At 38.6% G+C, this 19,717-nt stretch overlaps 1 protein-coding gene across 5 annotated transcripts in view; it reads right to left on the minus strand.

Annotated features, from left to right (window-relative positions):
• The window catches only part of LOC128698717 (uncharacterized), a 300,712-nt gene that overhangs the window by 176,905 nt on the left and 104,090 nt on the right, over positions 1-19,717 (minus strand). For all 5 annotated transcript variants that reach the window (XM_070097720.1, XM_070097721.1, XM_070097719.1 and 2 more), the window contains exon 11: positions 5,619-5,735. In XM_070097720.1, coding sequence (XP_069953821.1) covers positions 5,619-5,735 — 117 coding nt within the window. The remainder of the gene's footprint in view (positions 1-5,618; positions 5,736-19,717) is intronic.

The raw sequence follows: 19,717 nt of genomic DNA on the forward strand, positions 1-19,717 counted from the left end.
GGTAAAGCAGCTGGAACTGACAGGAACATGATAAATGTTAAAAGCAGGGGAAGATATAGTGTTGGAGTGGTTGGTATTTTTTTGTAAGAGTATGAAAGAGGGGAAGGTACCTAGTGATTGGCAGAGAGCGTGTATAGCTCTTTTATGTAAAGGGAAGGGAGACAAGAGAGATTGTAAAAATTATAGGGGAGTAGGTTTACTGAGTATACCAGGTACAGTGTGTGGTAGGATTATTATTGAAAGAATTAGAGGTAAGACAGAGAACAGGAGTGCATATGAACAATGAGACCTTAGAATGAGTAAGGGGTCTTTAGATCAAGTGTTTACATTGAAGCATGTATGTGAACATCATTTAGATAAAGGTAGGGAAGTTTTCATTTCATTTATGGATTTAGAAAAGGCATATGACAGAGTGGATAAGGGAGCAACACGGCAGATGTTGCAAGTATATGGAATAGGTGGTAAGTTACTAAATGCTGTAAAGAGTTTTTATGAGGATAGTGAGGCTCAGGTTAGGGTGTGTAGAAGAGAGGGAGACTACTTCCCAGTAAAAGTAGGTCTTAGACAGGGATGTGTAAATTAGTTATGGTTGTTTAACATATTTATACTTATGCAACATATGGGAATCTCCACCCAGGAAACGCCCCGCCACACAGCGGCCTCATCAGTCCAGCACAAAGCAGAAAGGTGCAAGGAGAGGAGTAGCCCGAGGCAATTATTCTATTGCATTAAACTTAATATTTCATGTGGTAAATTTTTTTTTTTCATACTTTTGGGTGTCTTGCACGGATTAATTTGATTTCCATTACTTCTTATAAAGAAAATTGATTCGCTTTTCAATATTTTCGGTATTCGATGAGCTCTCAGGAATGGATTAATATCAAATACCGGGGGTCCACTGTGCAATTATTACTTACCTTAAAATATTAATATTAATGTGTGAGAGGTGAGTGGCAGGGTGTTTATTGAATAAAATCAGAATGGCACACCATCATCCTCTAACTTGGCACTTAAAGCAAGAGGCTTACGACTTCTCTTTTTATCACAGCTAACCTTAGACGCCATCGTCAATGAGAGCCAACTAGTTAACAAAAGAGTAAACAAGAGAGACAACGAGATACAGAGTTGAGACGATGTAAGAACACAAACTGAACAGGTAGTGGACGATCACTTGGTAAGACGAAATAAATGCGTATTAATATGTGTCTACTTTTAGTTCATCCACGTCCATTTGTAAGAGTTTGTAAAACATTTACCTCAATATTTTATTATAATAATAATTACCTCACAATACAAATACTCTTACATTGTGTACAAGTTGTACAAGTTAGTTCAGAATAAACAAACAGCAACACACCATTTTTAGACTGAATGAAGATAATAACATTAATAATAATAATAATAATAATAATAATAATAATAATAATAAATATTATTATTATTAATAATAATATTATTATTATTTATTATAAAAAGCAGTAAACCCACAAGGGTCATGAATTGCTATATATAGAGTAAAGGCATATGAAAAGAATATTTTTCTACAGGTATCCCCCAGTTTGACTAGAGAAAACGTAATTCTTCCGACACTACCTACACAGCTGCTTTGTAAACAAATCTCATATTTACATCAATTTTTATTCTTTGAGTGTATGTATCATGTTTATATGCTATGTAATGGGTTTCATATATAATTTTGAGAAAAATATCATAGATGGATTAATGAAAATGCCTATATTGATGTAAAATAAGACATTTAGTGTGCCCAAGAGTGATTATTATTACGTAGTATTGGCGTCATGAGTAGAGAGAGACTTAGCGATTTTAATGTGTACCTGCACACCAGCACAGTGTGTAAGTATATTTAGGTACAGGTACACTTAAGTATAATTATCAGAGTACATATAAAATATGCAGTAACTTTAAAACACTTGAAATTTTGGAAAGTTTCTTGACATAATAGATGGTCACGGAAAATGTAAACAAACTGGGTGGGGGTCGCCGTATTTGAAAGACCGCTTGCCGTATAGCAAATTTTGGTCATAATTTGACATCGCCATAAGGCGAAACGCCTTACATTCATATTAGTGCTTGCAACTACTAAATAAGCTATCATGGCTCCAAAGAAAGCTCCTAGTGTCAAGCCTTTGGTAAAGAAGGTGAGAAATACGATTGAATTTAAGAAAAACATCATTGAACAATATGAAAGTGGTGTACGTGTGGCCGAACTGGCCAGGATGTATAACAAACCCCATACAACCATAGCTTCCATCGTGGCCAAGAAAAAGGAAATGAAGGAAGCTGTTGTTGCAAAGGGAGTAACTATGCTGACAAAAATGAGATCACCAGTACTCGAAGATGTTGAGAAGTTATTATTAGTGTGGATAAATGAGAAACAATTAACAGGAGATAGTCTTATGATGTCAATTATTTGTGAAAAGGCTAGGCAGTTGCATGACGATCTGGTAAAGAAACTGCCCGCAACGAGTACTGATATTTGTGAGTTTAAGGCCAGCAAAGGTTGGTTTGAGAGATTTAAGAACCATAGTGGCATACACAGTGTGATAAGGCATGGTGAGGCTGCCAATTCGGACAAAATTGCAGCTACAAAATTCGTAAGTGAATTCAAGGAGTACATAGAGGCTGAAGGACTGAAACCTGAACAAGTGTTCAATTGTGATGAAACAGGCCTCTTTTGGAAGAAAATGCCAAAGAGGACCTACATTACTCAGGAGGAAAAGGGACTGCCAGGACACAAGCCTGTGAAAGACAGGCTGACGCTCATGTTCTGTGCTAATGCTAGTGGGGATTCCAAAGTGAAGCCATTACTAGTGTACCATTCTGAAAATCACAGTGTGTTCAGGAAAAACAATATTATGAAGAGTAAATTGTGTGCGTTTGGGAAATCTAATAGTAAGGCATGGGTCACAAGGGAAATTTTCGTCGAGTGGGTCAATGAAGTGTTTGGCCCTAGTGTGAAGAATTACCTCCTGGAAAAGAAATTGGATCTCAAGTGCCTCCTAGTTATGGACAATGCACCTGCTCATCCTCCAAACTTGGATGACCTAATTTTGGAGGAGTCTGGGGTTCATCACAGTAAAGTTCTTGCCCCCGAATACCACTCCTCTCCTCCAGCCCATGGACCAGCAGGTCATTTCAAACTTTAAAAAAAACTACACCAAAGCAATGTTTCAAAGGTGCTTTAATTTGACCTCAGACACTCACTTGACCCTAAGAGATTTTGGAAAGAACACTTCAGTATCCTCCATTGCATAAGCCTTATAAATAAGGCTTGGGAGGGAGTGACTACCAGGACTCTAACCTCTGCCTGGAGAAACTTGTGGCCAGATTGTGTCCACAAGAGGGATTTTGAAGGGTTTGTGGCTGACCCTGATGAGCTTATGTCAGTTGTGAAATCTATTGTGGCACTGGGGAGTTCCATGGGGTTGGATGTGAGTTTGGAGGTTGTGGAAGAGTTGGTGGAAGACCACAACGAAGAGCTCACCACTGAGGAGCTGCAAGAGTTTCAGCAGGAACAGGAACAGATCGCAGCTCAGAATCTTGCTGCAGAGGAGGAGGAAGAGAGATGGAAGAAGGTGCCTTCTTCAGATATTAAGGAGATTTTTGAAATGTGGGGTAAGATGGAAAGATTTATGTAGAAACATCACCCTGAGAATGATGTTGCAAGCCATGTTGGCAACATGTACAGTGACAAAGTCTTGGCCCATTTTAGGGAAGTGTTAAAGAGACACCAGAAACAGAGCTCTCTGGACAGTTTTTTTGCAAGACAGGACTCCAGTGACTCTCAAGCTGGTCCTAGTGGCATTAAGAAAGAGAGAAGAGAAGTGACCCCAGAAAAGCACTTGGTACCTGAGGTGTTGATAGAAGGGGATTCCCCTTCCAAAGAGTAAATAATCCAATCTCTCTCCTCCTCCAGTCTTCCATACACTAAGAAGAATCTCCAATAAAGGTAAGTGTTATGCTGTTAAAGTTTCATTCATCATGTCCCATTGTATTGTTTATGTACTACATCTATATTTCATGTAAAATTTTTTTTTTGTTTTAACCCTTAAATTGTCCAAACATATATATACGTTTTTTCAACTTCTGAAAGTATGTAAAAAAAATTTAGATCTTTTTTTTTGTTTTACATGTGAAAACGTGTAAAAAAAACTTTTATCTACATTTTTTTTTGTTATATTTGAAAATATGTAAAAAAAAGTACATCTACTTTTGTAGCACTACGAATTTGAACGTCGATCTGTTTGGACCGTTCAAGGGTTAATATTTCTGGGTGTCAGGAACGGATTAATTGTATTTACATTATTTCTTATGGGGAAAATTGATTCGAAAATCATCAATTTCGATAATAGTCACACTTCCAGGATCGGATTAATTACAAAAAAACGAGGGACCACTGTATATCATGACGTGGATCTACTGATAAAATTAAGACCGCATATTAGTGCATATGAATTAACCCTTTCAGGGTCCGTGCCGTAATTCTACGGCTTTGAGTTGAGAGTCCAAACCGTAGATCTACACCGTAAGTTCAGCTCACTCTGATAAGCTGTTAGGGGTAAATTTGGGCCTAGATATGAGAGAATACATCTATGTGGTATGTGTGCACCACATAAAACAAATCCTGCATCACACAGTGCATGAGAGAAAAAACAAATGAGACCGAAATTTTCGATTAAAACAGTGATTTTGCAGTGTTTTTTCGTATGCTTTTTAGTTTTATATGCAATTTCTTGGTCTCATTTGATAGAATGGAAGATATATTACAGAAATAGAGATGATTTTGATTGATTTTAGTACTGGAAATGGCTTGAAACTGAGCTCAAAGTAGCGGAAATGTTCAATTTTTGCCGATGTTCAATAGTAAACAAATGACATCACACATCTAATACATGCCAGCTAGTGGGTCTAATATACGTTCACAAATGTGGTGATATTATTTATATAATTATTACAATATTGCATAACAGTAAATCTTCTATTTTTTGGTTTGAATAAAAATTCATGACGTGAATAAAAAATAAAAATGGAATTCATTTGTAAAGCCTGAAAACGTAACTAATGAACAAAGGAAATGTTAGTTTAGTGCCAGGAATGCCTGCATTGTTTATTCTGGACCCTATTTTGAAAATGGAATACTTTGAACTTTGTTTTAAATTGGCCAAATTACCAATTTCCCATCACTTTATTTTGCAGTTGAAACAGTTGACTTGACAATTTCTTGTGCTCAGTCGATAGAATAGAAGCAATACTAGTGAAATAGCTAAGAATTTGGTCGAATGGAATAATGTAATTGGCCTAAAATGGGAGTCAAAGTCAGCAAAATCGCCAATGCGTAAACATCGCTGACACGTCAAAATTTACGAGAGCATAATTTCGTCAATTTTCCATCACATTTCGTACTTTTTGTTTTATTACCTTCAGAAAATTATTCTCTACCATTTAATAATAAAAAATAAAATTTTTTTTTTGAAAATTCTTGGACCCTGGTGCACACTGAAATTTGGCCTCTCTACCCTGAAATGGTTAAGAGAAGTGAGGGGAAACCTGTAAGTTTAGTTGAAATATTTTTCATTATTATATTGTTTTCATCTTACCTTAATGAGTATAAAGTCTTCCTCAACTGTGAATGGCCCTTTCGACTGTTCAGGGTTGATCATCCTCCAGCGACTCTGAAGCTGAGCACGGCTGAATCCCACCATGTGTTGGTGAACCTTAAAGAAAATTTATACATAATTTAAGGTAAGTGTATCATATTAAGCAATTAGTAGTAATAATAATAATAATTAATTTTTCCAGATAGAATGTAAGTGTTACAAGGATGAGTTACATGTGTGCATTCCCTTAACCCTTAAGTTTCAATAGGGGTCTAAAATTAACGTGCTCCCCAGTGCCAGCAATTTAAAAAAAAAAAAAAAAAAATCTTACTAAAAATCTTCCCTGATTTTAGAAATGTAATAAGGCAAGAATGAGTGAAATCTGATTATTACTTATGGAGATTTGAGGGTGAAGTTTGTGCTTGTTTTATTAAAGCAACATGAGTGTTTGCCACGTGTAGGAAATTTCTGTTTTAAAATTTTTTCGTGATTTTTTTTCCAGTTTCTTCTAATTGTTTTTATGGGCCATATGTTTTACTTTTTTTTTTTTAACACGTTGGCCATTTTCCACTGAGGCAGGGTGACCCAAAAAGAAAGAAAAAACTTTCATCACTCAACACTTTCACCATCACTCATATATAATCACTGTCTTTGCAGAGGCACTCAGATACGACAGTTTAGATATTTATGTTTTCACATCACATTTCACTTATATTTACTGTTCAGTCCCTGCTTTATGGAATTATGCTAATACATACTGACATTTTAAATTATGACCAAAACTCACTATATGGCTCCCCCCCCCCCATTTGACTTTCTAATACAGTCACTGTGCCCTACCCAGTTTGTTTATATTCTCCATGAGCACTGCATCTTTCTGTTATGTCTGGAAACTTTCCAAAATTTCAAGTGTTCTAACCCTTTCAGGGTCAGTCCAGTATATGTACAGCTTGATAGCCAGTGTCGGTCCCGTATTTATACGTCAAAATTCTAGTGCCTTCAAATCTGGTGGAAGAAAGCTGGTAGGCCTACATATGAAAGAATGGGTCTGCATGATCAGTGTGCACAGTATAAAATAATCCTGCAGCACACAGTGCATGAGAAAAAAAAAACTGACCTGATTTTTGGTTTAAAACAGCAATTTTGCAGTGCATTTTTGCATGGTATTTAAGATTGTATTCTTGTTTTCTTGGTCTCATTTGATAGAATGGAAGATATATTACAGAAATAGAGATGATTTTGATTGGTTTCTTGATGAAAAGTACCTTGAAATTGAGCTCAAAGTAGCGAAAATGTTCGATTTTTGCCAATGTTCAAGAGTAAACAAATCACGCCATGCGTCCAATACACATCAACTGGCGAGTCTAACATTCTTTCACAAGTACACTGATATTATTTATACCATTTTTACAATAATGCAGTAGTCTGCATAACAGTAAATCTTCTATTTTTTGTGAGAATAAAAATTCAAAATGGAAAGCAAGAGTAATATAAGAGGGGCCTGGAGATGTGACTAATGAACCAAGAAAATTATATTTTAGTGCCAGGAATATCTGTCTTGTTTATTCTGGACCTTATTGAGAAATTGGCATCTTTTGATATTTGTGTGAAATTGGCCAAATTGCCAATTTCTGACCACTTTATTGAGTAGCTGATATCAGCAAATGGGTGGTTTCTTATACTCACTCGATAGAACAAATAAAGTTCTAGTGAAATAGCTATGATTTTAGTCAACTGGAACAATGGAACTGGCCGAAAATTGGGCGAAATCGCCAATGTGTAAATATCGCTGGTATCGCTAACTTTGTGAGAGCGTAATTTTGTAAGTTTTCCATCAAATTTCGTACTTTTAGAGTTATCACCATCGGGAAAAGTTTCTCTATCATTTCATTAAAAAGATTTTTTTTTTCTTTCCGAAAATTTTTTGACCTTGAGAGCAGGATCAGGGGTCTCGACCCTCAAAGGGTTAAAGTTATTTCATGTTTTATAAATACAGCCTCTCCTCACTTAGTGACGTACTTGTTTACTGACAACTCAGACTTATGACGGGCTCTCTGACCAGTATGCATACCTAAATAATGAGTATTAGAGCTAATATCCTCTATTCTGTTTATTACAATATATATTGTACACTACTGTATAAACATTTAAAAATATACCAGAAATGTTATAAATGGTGCAGAGGTGACATTAAACAATATCAAAGATGGTTGACACAAACCCACTGCCATTATAGTATGCTCCTCACTTAGCGACGAATTCATTTACTGACATGGTCTTAGGAACGGAACTCCATCGTTAAGCAAGGAGAGGCTGTAATGTGATAATTATACTTATGTGTACCTGTACCTAAATAAACTTACACACTGTGCTGGCATGCAGGTACATATTAAAATCACAAAGAGTGTCTTATTAGTCATGAGGACACCATGTTAACCCTTTGAGGGTCGAGAGCCACTGGGGTCGAGACCCACTGGGGGTCGAGAAATATTCAAAAAAAAAAAAAAAAAAATTATTTTTTCTTACCAAAATCTTAAGAACATTTCTGTTAGTGTTTTAGTAAAAAATTTTGCAATCAATACTTACCAAGGCATGAAGCTGACAAAGTCAACCGCTTATGGCAACATCGCCGAGTGCCGGTCACGTGGTAATAGTTTATTTTTTCTCAATTTTTTATTTTTATTTTTTAACATTTTTTTTTTTTCAAGTAACTTTTATGGTCTGTGAGATCAATATAAGGCATATGGTATATAAATTCACTCATATGCTACACAATAACTGCACAAACATTGTTGTCATTATACAGTTTACAAAACATGTTTACACAAATGAACAATAGAAAATGTTGCTTATTACTATTTTTCTATATTATATATACACATATAGAGTCACTGGACATGTTCCTAGAAGTGCTGCAGCTTGTGGAATTCTTTGAAACATGGTGTCATGCACAGTGGTGTTTTACACTCCTCACACACAAAATGAGTGTCTGGGTTTTTGTATGTGCACAGACCAAACACTTCAGAGCAGTTTTCTTCATAGTAGTAGGAGGCAGTTGCATTGGGCAGTGATCACCAAGCCTCAGACGAAAGGGTAGTTGTTGATCAGTTTGCAGGCGGTGTTCTATTGAAGGTGTTGTTACTTGGTACTTAAATAATATGTTTGATGACAGACAAACAAAACTGACCATATCGTGGTTTGGTTCTGATCTTCAACTTATACATATAAGCATTGAGCATGGAAATGTCCAGAAGATGAAAAAAGTACCACTTATAACTCTTGCGAACACAATCAGCAAATCCAATTTGCATGTCACATTTGTCCACTGAGTGCATACTGAGGGTGTAGTCCATCACAGCTGCAGGTTTTAGAATGGGTTCATTGGTCTCTATTCTGCCTGTCACTGTTTTATTTCATTTTGGTGAACCGATGTCAGCAGTGTGACATTTCGTTTGTCATGCCACTGAAATGCCATGATGTCATTGGCAGCAAATGTCTGCATCTTGCCTCTAGAAGTGCCAAACTCAATCCTAGGCATATGCTTATGATTTGCACGCACTGTGCCATACACGTCTGTCATGTTTACTCACAAGAAATCACTGAGTAAGGGGCTTGTGTACTAGTTATCAGTATATAATATGGTTCCATCATTATATACTGTTATGTTATACAGTGGACCCGTGGTTATCGGCCGGTTCAGTTATCGGCCAACTCGGTTATCGGCCGGTTTTTCGGCGCCTGGTTATCAGCCGTTAATTCGGTTATCGGCCATTTGGGAGGCGTCCATCTGCCGGCTGAGGCCGCTTGTGAGTCAGTTTGGCTTTGTCTCTGGGTGAGTGAGGAAGCTTCTGCTCATTCATCCAAACATTTTGCTATAATCCATTGTTTTTGTGGTTATTGATTGAGTACAACTGCAAAATAAGCAACCATGGGCCCAAAGAAACACTTTACATAGTATATGAAAACATGCAATGTTTATATGCGATGTATATTTAATAATTATCACTGGTACATTAAATGTATTATTTTACGTTAATACATGTATAGACATTTTCATTAATCCATCTATTATATCTTCTTCAAAATTATATAAGAAACATGTTACATAGCATATAAACATGCAATGTTTATTATATGCGATGTATATTTCATAATCACTCTTTGCCACATTAAATGTCTTATTTTACGTTAATACGTATATAAGACACATAGGCAACATTTAGGCAACTTTATTCCGAAACGTTTCGCCCACACAGTAGGCTTCTTCAGTCGAGTACAGAAAGTAGATAGGAGCAGTAAAGATGTGAAGACGATGTAATCAGTCCATCACCCTTGAAGTCGTAGATTTGAGGTTGTCAGTCCCTCAGCCTGGAGAAGTTCTAAATAACAAAAAAACAAGGCACAATACTGTGACTGGAACAGGTTATTTGTGTGTGGAGAAGTTCTGTTCCAAAGTCTTTGGAACAGAACTTCTCCAGGCTGAGGGACTGACAACCTCAAATCTACGACTTCAAGGGTGATGGACTGATTACATCGTCTTCACATCTCTACTGCTCCTGTCTACTTTCTGTACTCGACTGAAGAAGCCTACTGTGTAGGCAAAACGTTTCGGAATAAAGTTGCCTAAATGTTGCCTATGTGTCTTATCTACCAACCTGTCGGTATTGTATACCATTTGTTAATACGTATAGACATTTTCATTAATCCATCAATGATATTTTCTTCAAAATTATGTAAGAAATACATTACATAGCATATAAACATGCAATGTTTTTTATATGCGATGTATATTTCATAATCACTCTTTGCCACATTAAATGTCTTATTTTACGTTAATATAGACATTTTCATTAATCCATCAATGATATTTTCTTCAAAATTATATAAGAAACATGTTACATATCATGTAGCATGTAAACAAAGCATATAAACATGCAATGTTTATATGTTATCGAGTGGAGAGTGGGATGGAGAGTAAACATTACGTTTTCTCTGATTCAGTGTTAAGAGAAAACTGTGAATCTGGCGACTGGTGCAGTAACCGCCCTTCACATGCATTTGTTTACAATTCGTGGCATGAATTATTCATTACTTCTCCCTTTGCTTATGATGGCATCTAAAGGTAGTTGTTAGAAATGATTAAACTCAGTGAACATGGTAATAATATGGCTATGTAGTGTAATAATATGGCTGTGTATTGTAATATAGCTATGTAGTGTAGCCCAGGGAGGGGGAGGCTACATACATGTACTGTACCTACATCTACCGCTACCTACACTGACTTCCTACAAATAAATACTACTCACCTCTTGCCCTACATTAAGACTACAAATATGTATTTTAAGGTTAGTAATGAATGTACTGTAGCAGTAAATGACAGATTAAAGAGGTGTGTGCAATGTGGACTAGGGTGCAAGCTTTTGTAGAGAAACACCACCCTGACCAAACTAAAGCCATATCTGCAACATGTTTAGTGACAAAACACTGTCCCACTTCAGGGAAATCTTAACCCTTTCAGGGTTGGTGCCGTACTAGTACGACTTGCACGCCAGGGTTGGTGCCATACTAGTATGCATAAATTCTAGTGCCTTCAAATCTAGCGAGAGAAAGCTGGTAGGCCTACATATGAAAGAATGGGTCTATGTGGTCAGTGCCGTCAACAGGATGGGTATGGGGTGCATAATAAACATATTAAACTAACTAACTGTGGTCAGTGCATGCAGTATAAAAAAAAAAATCCTGCAGCACACTGTGCACCTACTTCATTCAGTTTGGTAACAGAGCTACAGATGTCCCTCTTAACATAATGATAAACGGATCACCTATCACAAAGCTCACAGAGGGAAAATTCTTAGAAATCCACCTTGATAATAGACTCAAATTTCAAACACATGTACAACAAATTTCCAAGAAAATTTCCAAGACCGTAGGCATACTATCGAAGATACGGTACTATGTTCTACAGTCAGCCCTCCTGGCCCTATATCACTCACTTATTTACCCCTATCTCACCTATGGAATTTGTGCATGGGGCTCAACAACAATAAACCATCTCAGACCACTAATTACCCAACAAAAGGCTGCAGTCAAAATGATAAATTCCCACTACAGGCAGCACACTCCACCAATATTCAAAACTCTAAACCTACTCACCATACAAAGCATCCATACTTATTATTGTACCTGCTACATACATAGAACACTTAACTCGGATATAAACCCTCCCCTCAAACGTCTCGTTACCAACCTCAACAGAACACATGACCATAACACAAGGCACAGATCACTCTTTGATATTCCTCGTGTCCATCTCACACTATGCAAAAACTCAATGCACATAAAAGGCCCAAAAATCTGGAATTCATTACCTGTGAATATAAAAGAAACACTGTGTGTTTATAAATTCAAGTCTCTTCTTAAAAATCACTTACTCACCCTCTACTAAATAAATACTGAATAATTGTATCTCATAAATGTTTAACCTGTGACCCAATCAAACTTTGTTATTTTTAATTACATTACCTAACAGAATACTCCATTCTATTGAATGCACAGCAACACAGTAAATGACCATATGACCTGTCTTTGAAATACTCATTTGTGCTTAATTGTTATCTGTTTACAATAATGTTTTACCACTGAATATATCATTGCTTAGTTAATCTTAAGTTAATTTTAAGCTGCCCATAATGCTCTGCATACAAGGGGCTTTGGCATGTTACACTTAACCACAGTATTTCTTTGTACTTCTATGTATCATGTTCAAATTAATAAATAAATAAATAAATAATGAGAAAAAAAAACTCCGACCGTGTTTTTGGTTTAACCCTTAAACAGTCCAAACATATATATACATTTTTTCAGCATCTGAAAGTATGTAAAAAAATGTAGATCATCTTTTTTGTTTTACATTTGAAAACGTGTAAAAAAACTTATCTACATATTTTTTTGTTATATTTGAAAATATGAAAAAAAAAAAAGTAGATCTACTTTTGGAGCAGCATGAATTTGAACGTCGATCTGTTTGGACCGTTTAAGGGTTAAAACAGCGACTTTGCAGTGTATTTTCGTATGCTATTTATGGTTGTATTCTACTTTCCTGATCTCATTTTATAGAATGGAAGACATATTATGAAAATTGAGATGATTTTGATTGGTTTCACAATGAAAAGTACCTTAAAATTGAGCTCAAAGTAGCAAAAATGTTCGATTTTTGCCAAAGTTCAAAGGTAAACAAATCATGCCACGCATCCAATACATGACAACTGGCGAGTCTAATATTCTTTCACAAGTGCGCTGATATTATTTATACCATTTCTACACGAATGCAGTAGTCTGCATAACGTAAATCTTCTATTCTTTGTGAGAATAAAAATTTAAAGTAGAAAGCAAAAGAAATGCAGCAGAGGCCTGGGGATGTGAGTAATCAACAGAGGAAATGTTATTTTAGTGCCAGGAATGTCTGTCTGGTTTATTCTGGACCCTATTTGGAAATTGGCATCTTTTGAAATTTGTGTGAAATTGGCAAAGTTGCCAATTTCTGACCACGTTATTGGTTAGTTGAAATTGGTAAATGGGTGGTTTCTTGTACTCATTCGATAGACAAATTGGAGTTCTAGCGAAATAGGTATGATTTTTGTCGACTGGTACATTGGAATTGATTGATAATAGGGCTCAAAGTGGGCTAACTTCGTGAGAGCATAATTCCCTAAGTTTTCCATCAAATTTCATACTTTTGGTGTCATTATGATTGGGAAAAGATTCTCTATCATTTCAAAAGAAAAAATTTATATATATTTTTTTTTTTGAACATTTCCAACCCTGAGAACAAGTTTAGGGCCTGCCGACCCTGAAAGGGTTAGAGAGATGCCAGAAACAGACCTCTATGAACAGATTTGTTGTGAGACAGGGATCCAGTGACTCTCAAGCTGGTCATTGTAGCATTAAAAGACAAAGAAGGGAAGTAACCCCAGAGAAGGCTTTGCTACCTAAAGTCTTTATGGAGGGGGATTTCCCTTCCAAACACTAACTCCTTTCTCTTTCCTCTTCCCTATCTTCCAGAAGCCAGCATTAGCCTTCAATAAAGGTATGTAAAACTTACATAATTGTCAAAAAAATTTTTTTTTTTTGTGAATATTTTTGTCTGGAACAGATTAACTGTATTTCCATTAATTCTTATGGGAAATAATTCGGTTTTCGGCCATTTCGGCTATTGGCCGACCTTCTGGAACAGATTACGGCCGATAACCAAGGGTCCACTGTATACTGTTCTAACCATATCACCAGAGATTCCCAATAACTTCCTGGTATCTTGCAATATATTACTTCAAGTGTACACAATAATATCCAATACAAGACCACTGTAGCAGTCGCAAAGTACAAACAACTTTATACCAAAGCATTTCCTCTTGCTTAGTATATACTGTTTGAACGAAGTCTACCTTTGAACAAAATCAAAGACTCGTCAATAACAAGCTTCCTGAAGGGATAAAAATACATATCGAACTTCTGTTTCAGATCTATAAACATATTCCTAATCTTATATAACCTGTCTTTTCTGTCAGGCCTGGTTTTGTCTGAGAGGTGTAGCATACATAATAGTAGAACAAGTCAATTCACTGGTATTGTATCACTGAAAGATGGGGTTGCAATCAGGTGGTCTGTTGACCAGTATGATTTGACACTGTGCTTATACACATGTGGCATAAGCATTATTGTGAGAAGAAAAGATACATCTCAGTCACGTTTGTCTCCTTCCTCTGGCATAGGCGTGATCTTAGTGAAAGAATTGTGTTTGCCATGGTGTAACCGAAGTATGTGTTGCTTTCCCTAACAATAATTTCCATCAGGGGTTCGTCAAAGAATAATTTGAAACATTCCAGTTCAGTGGCATTGTTCCCAAGTGCACAAGATGGCTGTATTCCACTTTGACTTTCATCAAAGTGATGGGGATTGGGAACAAAACTGACACCTTCCTGACAATCCCAGGTGCAGTCTGCTGGTGGGTACTGGATACTGACAGGTGGTTGTGGTTGTAGAGGTTGTTGTTGTGGAACATGGTGTGGTGGGTGGGTGGGTGGGTGGGCGAGTGTCGGCTTTGATGTAGCTCAGCTGTCAGCGGTGTTGGTACCAGCATGGGCTGCTGCTGGTGCCTCATGGAGCATGGCACTACCATATCTGATGATGAATGCATATTATTCATCCCAACTGTAACAATATCCTCTTCATTTTCACTATCTGTTCCTGTTGTAAGGCCATGGATGTACTCTGAAATGTACTCCTTCCCCTTGGAATAGCATATGGCACACTACCAGAGCACAGGTAGCGTCGTATATACAGTGGAACCTCAAAAATCAAACTTAATCCGTTCCAGGAGCTAGTTCTAAATTCGAAAAGTCTGAAATTCAAAGCAATATTTCCCATAAGAAATAATGGAAATACAATTAATCCGTTCCAGAAACCCAAAAATATTCACAAAAAAAATACATTTTATAGAGATTAATTACAGTTTTACATACACACAACAAATGCTATAGTCTTTAATTATGTATAGTAATATAAAATAACATTTTTACTTACCTTTATTGAAGATTGGTGATGGCATCTGGAACATAGGGAGGAGGAGAGAGGGAGTTGGGGTTATTGTTTGGAAGGAGAATCCCCCTCCATGAGGACTTGCGGTATCAAAGCCCTCTCTGGGGTTGCTTCCCTTCTCTGTATTGTAATGCCACTAGAACCAGCTTGAGAGTCATTGGACCCCAGTCTCACAAAATAACTATCCACAATCGTCTGTTTGTCTCACAAAATAACTCCACAGCCGTCTGTCTCACAAAATAACTCCACAGTCGTCTGTTTCTGTCTCACAAAATAACTCCACAGTCATCTGTTTCTGTCTCACAAAATAACTGTCCACAGTCCTCTGTACATCCTGGCAAGCTCAACAAGTCTCACTCCAATCTCATACTTCTGTATTATTTCCTTCTTCACATCTATGGTGCTTCTCACTTTCTTTACCACAGGGGTACTGCTAGCAAGTTTCTTTGGGCCCATGGCAGCTTATTTCACAGCCCCACAAGCACTAAACACAATTAAATAATTGTAAAATGTGTGAATGAGATCGCAGGTTAGTGTTCACTCAAGCATAAACAAAGCTAGACTGCTCACTGCGCCTGCACGGGGACGCGGACAGAGCAGGCCAGCAGACAGGTCCTGTACCCGGTGGTCCGAAAATAGGGGCGCGTTCGATAATAGGGACACAGTTTGTCCGAAAAAATGGTCTTATTTTCGAAACGTTCGATATGTGATACGTTCGATTTTTGAGGTTCCACTATACAGTGGACCCCCGCATAACGATTTTAATCCGTGCAAGAGGGGTAATTGTTATGCGAAATAATAGGTATGTGAATGAATTTTCCCCATAAGAAATAATGGAAATAAAATTAATCCGTGCAAGACACCCAAAAGTATGAAAAAAAAAAATTTTTACCACATGAAATATACATTTTCCCACACACAAAGAGAAGGATACATGCACAATAGTAGAGTAGTACATGCACAGTATATACAGTGGACCCCCGCATAACGATGGCATCACATAGTGATTTTTCCGCATACCGCTTACTTTTATCGCAAAATTTTTGCCGCGCATACCGATTAAAAACCCGCTCACCGATTTTCGTCCGAGACGCGTCCAATGTGCCCTCACATGTGCCGCCCGTCCCATTGTTTACCAGCCAGCCTCCGCGGTAACATCCAAGCATACACTCGGAATATTTCGTATTATTACAGTGTTTTCGGTGCTGTTTCTGGAAAATAAGTGACCATGGGCCCCAAGAAAGCTTCTAGTGCCAACCCTGTGGTAAAAAGGGTGAGAATTAGTATGGAAATTAAGAAAGATTTTGAAGGGTTTGGGGCTAACCCTGAGAAGCCTATGCCAGTTGTGGAATCCATTGTGCCTACTTCAAAGATTAAGGAAATGTGTGCACAGTGGGTTGAACTGCAAACCTTTATAGATGAAAATCACCCTGACACAGCTGTTGCAAGCCGTGCTGGTGACTATTTCAATGACAATGTTGTGGCCCATTTTAGACAAATCGTAAAGGAACGGGAGGTACAGAGCTCTATGGACAGATTTGTTGTGCGACAGAGGTCCAGTGACTCTCAAGCTGGTCCTAGTGGCATTAAAAGAAGAAGGGAAGTAACCCCGGAAAAGGACTTGCTACCTCAAGTCGTAATGGAAGGGGATTCCCCTTCTAAACAGTAAGAAGATAATGCTCTCCCCTCCTCCCATCCCATCAATCATCACCAGATCTTCAATAAAAGTAAGTGTCATGTAATTGTGCATGCCTTTTTCAGTTTGTGTGTATTAAAATTAACATTTCATGTGGTAAAAAAAAATTTTTTTCATACTTTTGGGCGTCTTGCACGGATTAATTTTATTTCCATTATTTCTTATGGGGAAAATTCATTCGCATAACGATTATTTCGCATAACAATTATCCCTCTTGCACGGATTAAAATCGTTAACCGGGGGTCCACTGTATTGTGCATGTACTAGTCTACTAAATGAAGAATAAATGACACTTACCTTTATTGAAGATGCAGCAATGACTGATGAGACACTGTGTCCTGGGAGTGCCTTTTCCTCCTGAGTACTGTAGGTCCTGTTTGGCATTTTCTTCCAGAACAGGCCTTATCACACTGTGTATGCCACTACGATTCTTAAATCTCTCAAACCAACCTTTGCTGGCTTTAAATTCACCAATATGAGCACTAGTTCCAGGCATTTTTCCCTGTTCACCTGGGTGTTAGTCGACTTGTGTGGGTTGCATCCTGGGAGACAAGATTAAGGACCCCAATGGAAATAAGTTAGACAGTCTTCGATGACACTGACTTTTTTGGGTTATCCTGGGTGGCAAATCCTCTGGGGTTAATTGTTTCTTGGTATTCTCAATAAGCCACACCAACAACGGTGCTACAGCAGCAGCAGCAGCTGACAGTGGTACAGCAGCAACAGACGATGCTACAGCAGCAGCAGACGATGCTACAGCAGCAACAGACGATGTTACAGCAGCAGCAGACGATGCTACAGCAGCAACAGACGATGTTACAGCAGCAGCAGACGATGCTACAGCAGCAGCAGCAGCTGACGGTGGTACAGCAGCAACAGACGATGCTACAGCAGCAGCAGACGATGCTACAGCAGCAACAGACGATGTTACAGCAGCAGCAGACGATGCTACAGCAGCAGCAGCAGCTGACGGTGGTACAGCAGCAACAGACGATGCTACAGCAGCAACAGACAATGTTACAGCAGCAACAGACGATGTTACAGCAGCAGCAGACGATGCTACAGCAGCAGCAGCAGCTGACGGTGGTACAGCAGCAGCAGACAATGCTACAGCAGCAACAGACGATGTTACAGCAGCAGCAGACGATGTTACAGCAGCAGCAGACGATGTTACAGCAGCAACAGACGATGTTACAGCAGCAGCAGACGATGCTACAGCAGCAGCTGACGGTGGTACAGCAGCAACAGACGATGCTACAGCAGCAGCAGACGATGCTACAGCAGCAACAGACGATGTTACAGCAGCAGCAGACGATGCTACAGCAGCAGCAGCAGCTGACGGTGGTACAGCAGCAGCAGACGATGCTACAGCAGCAACAGACGATGTTACAGCAGCAGCAGACGATGCTACAGCAGCAGCAGCAACAGACGATGTTACAGCAGCAGCAGACGATGCTACAGCAGCAGCAGCAGCTGACAGTGCAGCAGCAGCAGCAGCAGCTGACAGTGCAGCAGCAGCAGCAGCAGCTGACAGTGCAGCAGCAGCAGCAGCTGTACCACCAATAGTAGCGATGGTTGATTGTGGTTTATTATACAACCTGGCTAGCTCGGAGACACGCACTCCACTTTCATACTTATCAATGATCTTTTTCTTCATCTCTATTGTAATTCTCACCCTTATTGCTGTAGGGTTGGCACTAGAAGCTTTCTTGGGGCCCATGGTCCCTTATTTTCCAGAAAAAGCACCGAAAACACTGTAATAATACGAAATATTCCGATTGTATGCTTGGATGTTACTGCGGAGGCTGGCTGGTAAACAATGCCACCGGTGGAACATGTGAGCGTGGCTCAGGCCGCACATTGGACGCGTCTCGGACGAAAATCGGTGAGCGGGCTTTTAAGCGGTATGCGAGGCAAAATTTTGGCGATTAAAGCAAGCGGTATGCGGATTAATCGCTATGTGATGCCATCGGTATGCGGGGGTCCACTGTACTGACGCATCACTGGGAAATATTCAACTTCACTCTTGCTACTGGAAATGTTTTCAAGGACTTGGTTATCATATTCACTTTCATTATTATTAGCAATGCTCACATCCGAGTCCTGGACTGGGGAAAATACGAGTTTCCTCTTTCGTTCTGGTACAACTGAATGTGAACAAGATGGCCCAGCACCAGAGGTGGAAGGCTGAGGGTCGTCTGGGTTTTTCTGCATTATTACCAGTACAGTGGACCCCCGCATAACGATCACCTCCGAATGCGACCAATTATGTAAGTGTATTTATGTAAGTGCGTTTGTACGTGTATGTTTGGGGGTCTGAAATGGACTAATCTACTTCACAATATTCCTTATGGGAACAAATTCGGTCAGTACTGGCACCTGAACATACTTCTGGAGTGAAAAAATATCATTAACCGGGGGTCCACTGTATTATGTTCATTATTTTCTGTCACTAACTCCTCACAACCATGAAATTCTTCTGCAATGACACTACCATCAGTGTTCGAACTACCATTTCAGAACAAGAAAGTCCCAATTCGCCGTGGAGTGAGGAGTTTCTTACTGTGAGGCATGATGAACAAGGCATACTCAAATGGCGTTCCCACAATGCTATGCGAGTGCTTCGATTTTCTTTTCCTACTGCGCACACTCACCACACAGACCCATTCTCTCACATGTAGACCTACCAGCTTTCTCCCACTCGATTTGAAGGCATTAGAATTTACGTAACGATGACATCGGCTAACGGTAAAATCGGATATTGATGCGTCTTTACGTAAAAATACATGTACAGTATTGGCTCAGCCAA

Source organism: Cherax quadricarinatus, chromosome 59, assembly GCF_038502225.1.
Source record: "Cherax quadricarinatus isolate ZL_2023a chromosome 59, ASM3850222v1, whole genome shotgun sequence".
NCBI lineage: Eukaryota > Metazoa > Arthropoda > Malacostraca > Decapoda > Parastacidae > Cherax > Cherax quadricarinatus.